The sequence below is a fragment of the Electrophorus electricus genome, chromosome 20 (genome assembly GCF_013358815.1).
Source record: "Electrophorus electricus isolate fEleEle1 chromosome 20, fEleEle1.pri, whole genome shotgun sequence".
In the NCBI taxonomy this organism is placed as follows: domain Eukaryota; kingdom Metazoa; phylum Chordata; class Actinopteri; order Gymnotiformes; family Gymnotidae; genus Electrophorus; species Electrophorus electricus.
The window spans coordinates 14,718,762-14,730,837 of NC_049554.1; the positions used below are offsets into that span (position 1 = coordinate 14,718,762).

At 42.6% G+C, this 12,076-nt stretch overlaps 1 protein-coding gene across 1 annotated transcript in view; it reads left to right on the forward strand.

The window, feature by feature from the left end:
* Nucleotides 1-498: 498 nt before the first annotated feature.
* The window catches only part of epha8 (eph receptor A8), a 53,523-nt gene continuing 41,945 nt past the window's right edge, over nucleotides 499-12,076 (forward strand). The window contains 1 exon segment of the mRNA XM_027024887.2: nucleotides 499-666. Coding sequence (XP_026880688.2) covers nucleotides 579-666 — 88 coding nt within the window. The 5' untranslated portion in view covers nucleotides 499-578.

Sequence of the window (12,076 nt, forward strand, 5' to 3'; positions counted from 1 at the left end):
AATACATGGTCATGTTCTGCCTCATCGTACAGTAAAAAAAGTTATAATGTGTGTCCATAATTGTATAGTATACATATCTGCATTTAAACACAGCCTCAAATAGTAATGGAAAACACTTGCACATTGTTCTTACTGGGATAAATGCATGCGTATGAAACATATGTTTAGCAAGTGTTTCATGTGTTTTGCTGAAACGGGGGGTGGGGGGGGTGGGGTGCTCTGAAGGTTTAATTTGTGCATGTGCCAAACCCTGGCCTCTAATTGGCTGCTAAATCTTGATAGACAGGGCTGCACACGCCCCCTTGCTGCGCCTGGCGGAGTTGCATGTGCCCGAGAGCAGGCAGGCAGTTTTTTCAAGTCAGCCGAATGTGCGCCGAGTTCTGCTGGAGCCCACCACGCTTTTCCACCGGCAGAGAGCAAGAGAGAAAGACAGCGCAGGCAAGAGAGAGAAACAGAGAGTCCGAGAGAGTGGGGGAGAGAGAGAGAGAGAGAGAGAAAGAGAGAGAGAGAGAAAGAGAGAGAGAGAGAGAGAGAGAGAGAGAGAGAGAGAGAGAGCACAGCGGGTTCACATTTGCACGATGGCATCAGATCCAGGGCTGCTGCTTGTTTTGCTGTGGACTATATTCTTGCAGGTGCTGGGTTTCAGAGCAGCATCCAGCAATGAAGGTACGCATTTAATCCATCGTACGACTGGGTATTGTTTGTGTGGTTGTGTTGTAGTACAATGCATGTGCAGGAATGGGACAGGCTAGGGTGGTACCGTGGGGGTTAATGTCACTCTTAATGCGCCATATGTATAGTGAGCAAACTTCATATCAGTGGTGCATAAATATTTGTGTATGTATGTGTGTGTGTGTGTCTGTGTGTGTGTGTGTAAAAGTTTCCCTGGAGCAATGTGAACTCAATGGGATGCTTTTAGCTGTTAGTAATTTGCCCTTTTCTTTTTGCAAATGCCTGTGTGGGTGTGTATGTGTGTGTGTGTGTGTGGGTGTGTATGTGATTGTGTGTGCATCTGTGCGCGTCTATGTGTGTGTATGTGTGGGTGGGTGCATGCGTTTGTGTGTGTTGTGTGTGTGTGTGTGTGTGTGTGTGTGTGTATGCGCACATGCACGTGCGTGTGAACATGTGTGAGTGAGCATTTGGGTGACTTGTGCAGGTCACGACACACTTGCGCACACACACTGACCATTCAGACTGGTTACAGCAATATAGGTGAGACAGCAGCTGGTTAAAGACACATTACAAGCCATTCACTGAAAACAGACACCGCTGTGTAGGGTCTGGCCATGGCTGTATACCAGTGTATGGACGACCAGAAACAGAGCGAAGGGTGTATACCCTGGAAACAGAAGCAGTGTTTTGTACAAATGTCTGAAAAGCCCCTTTTATAGGTGTAGGTAATTCGCACTAACAGGTTACATAATTCTGCAACTCCTAGACAGCCGCGTCTGTTGTATGGTCATAATGTCTCTTTACTGGGCTAAAGCAGGTGTGATGTGGGCAGAGCTTCACCTCCACTGCCAGTGTGTGCCTCCGCCTGCAGTTTTGCTGGGTAAAGGGGGTGGAGATTGGAGGGTGGGTGGGGTGAAAGGGCTTCGCCTGTGCGCGCTGGCCCTTGCTGTGGGGTCTTCCACTGGGCCGCACAAAGTGATCTCACACATCGCGTGCCTGTTCACCCCCCCAACCGGCAGCGGTCGAGTTCAGCTCAGTACAGCATAAGGAGGGTCACTGAGCCTCAGGGAGATGGATAGAGAGAGGGGGAGAGAGAGAGAAACTAAGAGAGAGAGAGAGAGAGAGAGAGAGAGAGAGAGAGGGGGAAACTAAGAGAGAGAGAGAGAGAGAGAGAGAGAGGCAATGAAAGTACAGGGCAAAGGCAGTCGAGCAATGCAACCTCTTTCAATTTCTTCTTTCATCTAAAACTCAGACATTACAAAAGCAATATAAATTTCACCCTAAACAAGTTATGACAACAAAAGGCAGCAGGGTAAACACAGCCCTCACACGCACTCAGTACTCCAGACCATGCAAGGACACACTGGAAATTGTAAATAACTCTCTGGGTCGTTTCTTCCAAAACTATTCAGCGGCTTGTTCTGTTTGCAGGGTTTACGCTGTTCCTGTATCGGTCTGCACAAAGGGTTCTTTCAAAATGTCTGCTACGGGGACGTTTTACCTGATCTCCCTCCATTCTATGGAGGACTACGGATAAAAGAAATCCACTTTAATACAGATGTCAACTGCATTATTTGCTTTAAAATACACAGGAATCAAGTAAAAAAATTGACACCACGCATTTACAAATGACCCCTGTCTTTAGGTAACTATATGCATTATCTAACCCTCATGCTCTAATAACAGAACCCAGTTAAAAGTTGGACACGGATAGTAAACATGTAAAAAACACCGGTAGTAAACAAGAAAGTCATAAGAAATCAAAAGAAAACCACAGAAACCACGATCTTAAAAAAAAAAGAAAGAAAGAAACGATCACAAATCAACACTACTCCAGTTTTTTTTCCAAAGCAGCCTGACAGTCCAGGCGAGGAAAAGACAGAGATATAAGGAATATTGGATAAAGGCCTAGGGTTTTGATGTCTTGTCTTGCCAATATGGAAATTATGCCAAGAGTGAGTTCACAAGTTCAACCGAGATGTTTCTGTTTGAGTTCTCATGAATTAATGATTAAAGAATCTTAATTAAAGAATCTCAATTAAAGAATCTCAATGAACTGATACAATACTGTGATATGACTGTAGCTCAGACTGTTTAAAACGAACTGAGGCAATTTCATTTTTTCCTACTAAAAAAACCAACCAAAAAATAATAATAATTAAAAAATACAAATTAATTTTGATTTACATGCCGAGGGCCTCAGAGTTATTTACAGATATTACAGGAACATGGACACCTGATAGAGCAAAATAACATCATTAGAAAAAGAAGAAGACAAGTTTGTCTCTGAGCTCAGATGCACTAAAAGGCCCCTCAATGTGCTCAACTCTACCATGTTTATGCAATAGTCATTCAATATTAATACAATATTTAAAATGTTTCTCAACTTTGATCTGCCAATACCTTCATCTCAAAATTCGCAATATTGAGCAACATTTTTCTGTTTAGCAAATGAACAAAAATAACTTGGTCAGTGACACCACAGTGTCAACGTTGGACACAGACATGCTCCCTGAAGCAGCAGAGGGAGCAAACTGCAACCTGCCACCGTTATCACAATCAGTTCTCTGGAATCTATTAGCAGTGATTTAGACCAACTAGCCTACAATTGCTACAGTTCTTGGATCTAAACTGACTTAAAATTGTTGTGTAAGTGCCCTGGTCTATGGAATCTACACACGTTCTGTTCGGCCTCGTTCTGCAGTGGCCCGCCAGTACACGATGAGCAATTGATTTTTTTTTTTTTTTTTTTTTTTGTGGTAGAATGAGGTCCTAGTCGAGCATCTCGGCCCCGGGTGCTATAGAGATCTGACAACTGTGGAGAACTCGCTGGCTCGTGGTACACACATCACATATGCATATACCATTAAAGACCCATCGCATCCCTAAACTCGGATTTCCGAACACGTCGGCAGCCTCTATAGTCTTTAGGAGAGCTATGTAAGAAAAAGAGAAAAAAAGCAAAATCCTCACTCATAGAGTGCGACAGAAAAAAAATCCACCAGCAAGTGCTTATCTTGCCTCAGAGAAAAACAATAATATGAAAGTGGGATTATTAAATCCCAGAGCTCTTTGTCCAAGGCGGGAGGCTGGCAGCGTGGCTGTGTAATCGGGAGGGTGCTTTCCTGGGCTTCACGGTGGGAGAGCTTCGGTCTTCTCGCGTCTGCTCTGCTCCGTGGGATATCGTGTTTTCCTCGCCACCTTTAGCCTGCGGTGGGTTTTTTCCCCCTCTTAATTTTGCTCTTTTAACTCTAAGCAACAGCCAGATAAATGTACACAAATCGCAGGAGCAGACAGAGGATGTATTTTAGCACACGGGGAACTCGTTGCGTCTGCCAGGAAGCTGTCATTGGTGGTTATGTGCTAGCTGCCTTAGCGAGGGAGGATCAGCTAATATTACTGAAGAGGCGAGAAAACCCATCAAAGTGAATGAATGGGGATGAGGACATGGTAGCATAGGAAGGGTCACAGGGGACCTTAACGATGCTGTCAATACCACAGCCTTACTTATGAGACCCACTATATGTATATATTTGGGTATATTTAAATGAATATACATTTTTATGATCAAGAGAGTGTTAATGAATCTGTGAGGGGAGGATCTGCATCTGAGAGAGCCTTGGTGTACATTAAATGGCCAAAGTGTGGATCGGTTGACCAGCAAGTGTGAACGCACCATGATCTGATTGTGAGGTCATGCCACATTTAGTGAATAATCAATCAGAGAGACTGAGATTATAATACTGCATAATTACAATATGTAAGCAATAAATTGTTAATTTCCAAAGGCATTAGATTATGTAAAAAAACCTGAAAAAAAACTTTTTGACCAAAATAAATTTACAAAAACTTAGGTAAATTAAGTAACTAAAGTTTAAGTAAATAAAATAAAAAAAATTAATTTTGTGGGGATTTTAAAAGCTTCTTTGATATATAAATTTAGTAACATGTGATAAAACAGCTATTTATCAAGGCAGTTTGTGTTTTAAAATGCATGTTAAGAAAAGTGTGCTGACATATTCATTTCATTTATTACCCCCACCCCTTCAGTTAGTTTGCAACCACTAAAAGGTTCAGTGAAAATTGTTCTGTTCATTGTCATGAACATAGCTCACCTAAGACCCATCACCCCAGCTCTGTGTCTGGTATGTGTGTTACGGGCTATCCTGTGTGTGTGCTGTGGCCTGTCCTGTGTGTGTGTGTGTGTGTGTGTGTTACGGGCTGTCCTGTGTGTGTGTGTGTGTTACGGGCTGTCCTGTGTGTGTGTTACAGCTGTCCTGTGTCTGTGTTACGGGCTGTCCTGTGTGTGTGTTACAGCTGTCCTGTGTCTGTGTTACGGGCTGTCCTGTCACTAGAACCTTTCTCCTTTCTCCTTCACCTCCAAAGCCATGCCAGGCCTTGTTGTGTGGTGAAGACTCTTGTTAGCACGGCACCAGGGGCTGGGAATCGATTTGGGCAGCTTGGAGTCTCCGTCTGCAGGCAGACAGGGCTTAAGCGAGGTCTTGCCCGAGGAGAGGAGCTCTCCTGGGGTCTCCGAGCCGGGACGCACTCTGCCAGGGCTAGCTCTGATTAGCACATGGCCTGACTCCTGCTGACACCTGAACTAAGGTTGACCGTAGTTATTACAGAATCTAACCAGCTGAGCTCCCCCATGGTTAAAGAAATAAAAGTCAGGGAAAAATGAAGAAAGTGAGTTTTCTTCTGCCACTGGGAAAGATCTTCTGTGGATTTAGCTGAATGCTAGAAACGTCTTTCTACTTGGCTGTAAAATCTTAGCTCTTATCCTTTCTGTAGATAAAGCATGTGGGCGAGTAAAAAATGGACAAATGCAGAGAAAGAATGCTTGAGCAGTTTCTTGCCAACTTACGTTGTCTTCTTTCATTTTTTTGGACGAATTCATAAAACTTCGTCTCTTTCAGAATTCTTTAAGTTGCTGGGGTGCCCTGTTGTTCAAAATGAAACACAGCCTTGTCAGACCACAGCCGCGGACAGTTCCATTATGTCTGCGTGTTCACCATTCGTGCACCGCAGCCCGCGATAAAGAGAGTAGCCACTCGCTCTCCGCTGGTGCTCCCAGGGCTTTGGGAAGAGAGGAGAGAGCTGCATGTGATGGAGGGAGAGAGTCTCTTCGGGCCTTTTTTTAGCAAGAGGGAGCAGCGGAGATTTCGAGACAGAGGGAGAGAAGAAGAGAGAGCGTGAGAGAGAGATAGGAAAGGATAGAGGGGGGAGATGAATGACATTTCAGCCCCGGCGTGTAATGGAGTTGCCCACAGCAGCCGTGAGAGGATGTCAGCGCTGAGCTATGTGGTCATGCACGTGCTGTCATGATCCGCCGCAGTAGTCGGGCCGTCTGGCCTCACCTCCGCAGCTCCAGATGATGGAGTGCTCCTCGATGTTTGTGGGGCTTCAATGTGCAGGGCTGTTAATGGTCATGTTTAGGTGCCGTCTCCTTTTCAAAAATGAAAGCTGCAGTAAGCAGTTCTTGCTGACTACCTTTCAGTCATACGTCTTCCGTCTTAATGTCTGTCCAAAGCCCCTCCCCTCGCCCCACCCTTTGATGTGCTACCTGCGCCCAAACAAAATAAACGACATGCAGGACAGTCTATACAGGATATGCAGGACAGTTTATTTATACATAAGCTTCTGGATTGGTTAATACTATCATGTGTTGAATTTTTGTTGATGATTAAAAAGCCCAAGGACTTCCAGAAGTTTTTATTATTTAATAATAATAATAATAATAATAATTATTATAATAATAATTATTATTATATTGTTATTATTATAATATGAACGTATCTATTGTAGTGAAACCCCATGAGGAAATAAAGACAATTTAACTGAAGTGTTCATAAGAAAATCAATTATGCCTGCTTAAAGCTTGACAGAAATTTGGATTTGGGTCCAAACCTTGTGGGGATATAAATTTGTATTGTGTACAGCTCCAACATGTGTATCCCACATACAACCCACATACAACCACCAACAATTGACACCTAATTTACATAAATTAGCATGCGTGAATTGAGGATCCTATGACAAGTTCTCAGCAGTTAAGGGCCTATTTCACACCCGTGTTCATATCTTGTGCATGAACGCTCACCAAGACTTTTTAAAACTTCTGCATGCCACTGTGTTTGGAGAACATGACACAGCGTACCACAAACCCCTTCATATCCGGAGTGATGGATCTGCTCAGCTCTGCTCTGCGCGAGGAAATAATGCATTTTAGGCCTTATGATTTGCACATAAATCATGGGCTTAACATAATTAAGCGACGATCTGATGGTGGGGAAAAAAATCTACAGCTGGATTCCTGCTTCTCACGACATGAGCACTTTCCCGCCATATTAATGTTTCTCCACGCAAACTCATTACTTTGAAAGGTGACTAACGTATTTATCATGCCAGACCCGCCGTACTCGCTCTGAGAGCAAAATTAATAACGATTAGCAGCAGGAGAACAGAACGGAAGAAAAAGAGGAATTTCTTGGGGGGAAAAGTTCATAATGTCTGTTTCGTACAGTTGCATCAGCGCACGCCATTCACGGCGGCGCGTTAACCCGGTGCTGAGATCCACCGGAGATGCTGTCTCCTCGCACTCTGTAGCTTTATTAGGAGACGGGGACTCAAAGGATGGCCTGAAATGTCCTCGCAGGAGGTACACCCCAGGCTATGCTACATCGGCATGCCGCTCGTAACAGCAGAGCTTACTTTAAAGACGGGATACGTAAAAGGGGGCTTACATTTAAACCAGCTGGAGAGACCACTCATCAGCACGTCTCCACAGAAGCGTCTCATCCCAAACTGTCTGACACTGACGGGATTTTTGGCTTTCCTCAGCACTGGTTACCGCTCGACTTTCCCTTTTTTAAATTCTGTTATTACGGTATACGGAGTCATACTGTCAGAACACAGGCAGCATGTAGTTTGAGATGCAAACCCATGTGCGGTTAAGCATGGCTGATCGCAACATAAATAGCTACACACACACATACATACGCAAACACGCTCACACGCACACATACACACACACACATCTACATACGCAGACACACACACGCACACTCATCTACATGCGCACACACACACACACACACACACACACACAATAATTTCTCCTTTGTGCACACTTTATTGTCCTAGACACGTCTGGTGAGCACCGTCATAAACTAAAAGCCAAGCCTATTGATACAGTTCAGTGGTTACTGTAAATGCCAGCTGAACGCTAAAGCCATTTATATGGATTATAAAATGTATCTTCTTGAAATTGGTTGTCAAGGAGACTCATCTTCATTCCTCCAAGAACGTTGCAGTCGTGGCGGAGGACTGATTCGAGATGGATCCTGACATAAGACCATATTACAGTTCGTACCGGTCACATATTACCCCGAACACATCACCGGTGCTACAGGTGAAATTAAAAGGATCTGGATCACACATTGGGAGGGTGTGAACACGACAGCGGTGTGTCTTCTCAGATGAAAGCGCTCATGCAGGGACCCCAGGGCAGTTACTGAAGTCTGATGCACTGAACTGACGCTAAATAATAGACGCCTTTATTTAACTGATGGGTTACACAGAATCCGGTCCTCAACGGAAACGAAGACTTCCTTCTCTTCTGTTTAATGACTATTTAAAACTTTCCACTCCTGGAAGTTTCACCTTAAGCTTGGCTGACAAGCAAACATTTCAGAAATATTGAGGAAGAGATGCCGTGGTATTTATACTCTAAAAGAGTGTTTCATAATAATCAGAATCTAAATGGTAAAATGTAGTTTATTTTTGATCAATGTTATGTTATGTAGTTTCATATTTAATCAAGAACTTGTATTAGATACTGTACATGAGTATAAGTGCTTTTCTGGATGGAGGTTTTATGGTGAGCTGGGACTAAACCTAGACTATTTTAACTAGACCATGTTCCCTAATCACTGTACTACAACATAAATAGATTGTGGTTGCAATTTAGAAAGTTAAAAAGACAGAAATAAATTAACTTAGTGTGACTTTGTTTTCGTTGTCTTTATGCTGGTGGGTGTTTGCGATCCAAGGGCAAAAAGACATGGGACAGCAGAGAATATGCTTCTGAAAGCAGATCTACTCTCGCACCTGTCAGGCCCACCAGAGCACGAGCTCCTCATTAAATTATCCTTCATCGCCGGAGCAGGTGATGTGTGTCTTGCACGAGTCAGGAGTGGCTGACTGTAAACGCCACCCGGCGTAGCAGACGACACCGTGGGCGATTGTCTCACGCTCTTGTGCACACCCTGTTTTGTCTTAAAGGATTATTCTTCACCGCCCTGCTGCCCAGTAGAGCAGGAACCATGGTGTCATTCACTCTCTCCATTTTCACATTTGTTCTGCCAAAACCTTTAAATTACTTTCCCTCTCTAGTCGTGAAGGGTCCTTAACTAGGTTGAATTTAATACAGGCCATAACAATTAGGTCATAAAACAGGGGAAACTGTGCATGCTGTATTTCTGTGTTAAAAGCTTACATAAATTTCCCAGGGTATGTATGCATTTATGCAAATAAATCAATTTAGTCAGAGGTGGATGCATTCATTATGTAAAAGAAACAGATCTATTCAGTATTGTTCAGACTGAGTGCATGAAAGAAAACTGCCATGACTTTCAGAGTTCTGTCCGCGGTGAGAACAGACACTTCCTCAGCAGTACCAGGTCAGCACCGGAAAAAAACGTCAATAGTGCAGACCTACAGCCTTATCGCAGCTGAGCTCCCAGTTTTAAAACTAGCTCTCCAAGCAGCAGCACTGTTTCACTGAACTGGGTGAAAGACGTTCTGGTGGATCATGGTTCTGGTGGGCCATGGTTCTCATGGAGCACGGTTCTGGTGGAGGCTGGTTTTGGTTCCAGTCTTCTGTGGAAGTGCCTCGAGGACATAAATTGGACAAATTACAGCGATTAAGGGAGACAGTAGTGATAAAGCATGGATTCCGAACCCTGACATTAACCCTTACTTTACCTGCTCGTAACCTCAGGCACGCTGGGTCAGGACGGAATTCTGCTCTATACTCTAGACCATTTGTGGTTGCTGGAACTGACCTATCACGCAGGGCCATACTGCTTACTGTACCTTTAAAGCAACACTTTTACTAAACTGTCTTTACATCCTAATAGATATCACTAACAGGAACTCTAAATGCTATTGTAGCTTATTGTATCAGCCAATCAAGGTCCTCCGTGCCTGTCAGTCATTTTACTCGCACACAGGAAGTACATGGAAGCAGCAGGGCTTTGGTGAGATGTTTGGATGGAGGGGGTAGGATTGAGGTGAAAGGGAGAAGTCTGCAAATGACTTGATCTTTGTTACTTTGAACATTAGCAGCTGTTGTTCAGAAAAAAAATCATTTAAATGGAAATCAATTTCAAATTATTTGAATTTGAGTACAGCAAGCTTTTCTGTTGATAATTTGTATTAATTTTAAAAAGTGAATAACAGGCTTTATTATTTTATATTAATCACACTAAGAAGTATTTCAATGGCTATAAATCTCTGACGTGGTCACCTTCCTTCCATAAGAGGAGAAAATATCAGAAAGCCAGAAGTTCGAAAGAGGCAAGTAGCAATTACAATGTTAATTAGACTAATGAGCATCTCAGTAAGGAAGGAAAGTGAGTATGTGACCTCAGCAAAAAGATTCTAAAACATCTTCAGGCTTGTCATCTGTTTTATTCCTGAAATAAGCCCTCAAATGCCTGATTAGCTAGCAGGATGAACATCTGCGAGTGGACAGTACTTCCATGGCATTCGGGGAGAAGACTTATAATATCATTCTTTGCATTTGGTAAAGTACAGCAGTCAAAGTGCGTGACCAGGTGATGTCAAAGAGGGGAAATGAACCACCACAAGGCAGGGACTCGCATCCATCAGTGCAATGAAATGTATTTTTTAAGTTCACCTGTTATTATGTGAATATCTAGTCCATTATAGATAAAAATGTAAAACCACACACCAGAACATTTTAAAAGTTACATATTTTAATTGTAAGGGCAGCCTTTTTATGAATCAGTAATGTACACATGTAAAATGTAATTGCTGTGTCACTTAAAAACCATACCTGATATAAACATTCTAAAAACAGATTTAAATGTAGTGTAAACAGTACTACAAGGTCCAAATTTTTTAGTTTATGAGACAAAAAAGTAAACATTTTTCTGCCCAGTGTATTGCATGCTCATGAATAACCACCTGTGTCTGAGTAGACAGATGCACATGGCTGTTATCTTTATCTCATTGGAGCCAAAGACCTAAGTGATGTAGATCCTTTAAGATTGAAAAGAAAATAAGATAGAACAGGAATAAAGAGAGAGAGAGAGAGAGAGAGAGAGAGAGAGAGAGAGAGAGAGAGAGAGAGAGAGAGAGAGAGAGAGAGAGAGATGGTTTACTCATCAACGCTCCACTAAAGAAGCCCATCAATACTTTGCACAATTGAATCTGTTAGAATGCCATTACTTTACCTTAAATTGGGCGAGAAGGTACAGATGCCTGCAGTGATTTGAAAGTCAACATGGGGTGGGGGGTTTCAATCAGGATTAAGTTTAATGGCTTTTTGAGTGTGGATGTTTTGGACTTCTTATCTACACTGCAGTAGAAAAAATTCAGCTGACATTTCACACTGTAACAAAACACACATTAACCCTTTAGTGTGAGGGCACACCCAGTGTGAATGGGAGTCTATGGTGGATCCATTCAATACAAAATGATCACAACGTGATGCTTGTAGATTGCTTGCTGTGACATGTAACACGTATCTGTTTCACCCACCGCCCTGCGTCCACTCTGTCCCCGTCCTTTAGAAAACATGTCCTGAGTCTAGGACTTCCCATCTGGAGTTAGGATATGCAGAATTTTTAATTCAATCAATCAATAAATAATAAACAAATAATAAATTATTTCTAATAAATAATTTGTTATGGCCCAGAATGTCAGTTGATTAGTAGTTAGACTGCTAAAGTTAGTGATGTAGTCAACACACTAACAGACACATGATATCTGTATTCTCAGCACTTAGCAAATGGTTGGTTCTCCTTCTAGAAATAACATTTTAACATTATAGTTTAGAGGCAGAAGCTCTTGGAACTAAACAATGCAGAATTAAAATCATTTGTGTTTTTTGTAAAAAAGTTTTTTGTGATTTAATTATTCTAATTGTTTTGGTTAGCTGTCATTTTGCTAGCGAGATATTAATTAGAATATGAGCATCTTTACTGAATGTGGCTGGACCCACACAGAGCAGTAAATCCCCCAGTGACCGGTACTGCTGAGGTGCAGGTCTGTCACGTATCAGAACAAGAAGGAACAGAGCAGAGGAGACATTACCGAAGACGTTAATGACTGTCTCAGGACGACCGTCTTTGTGGCTTCCAAAGCAAAACAA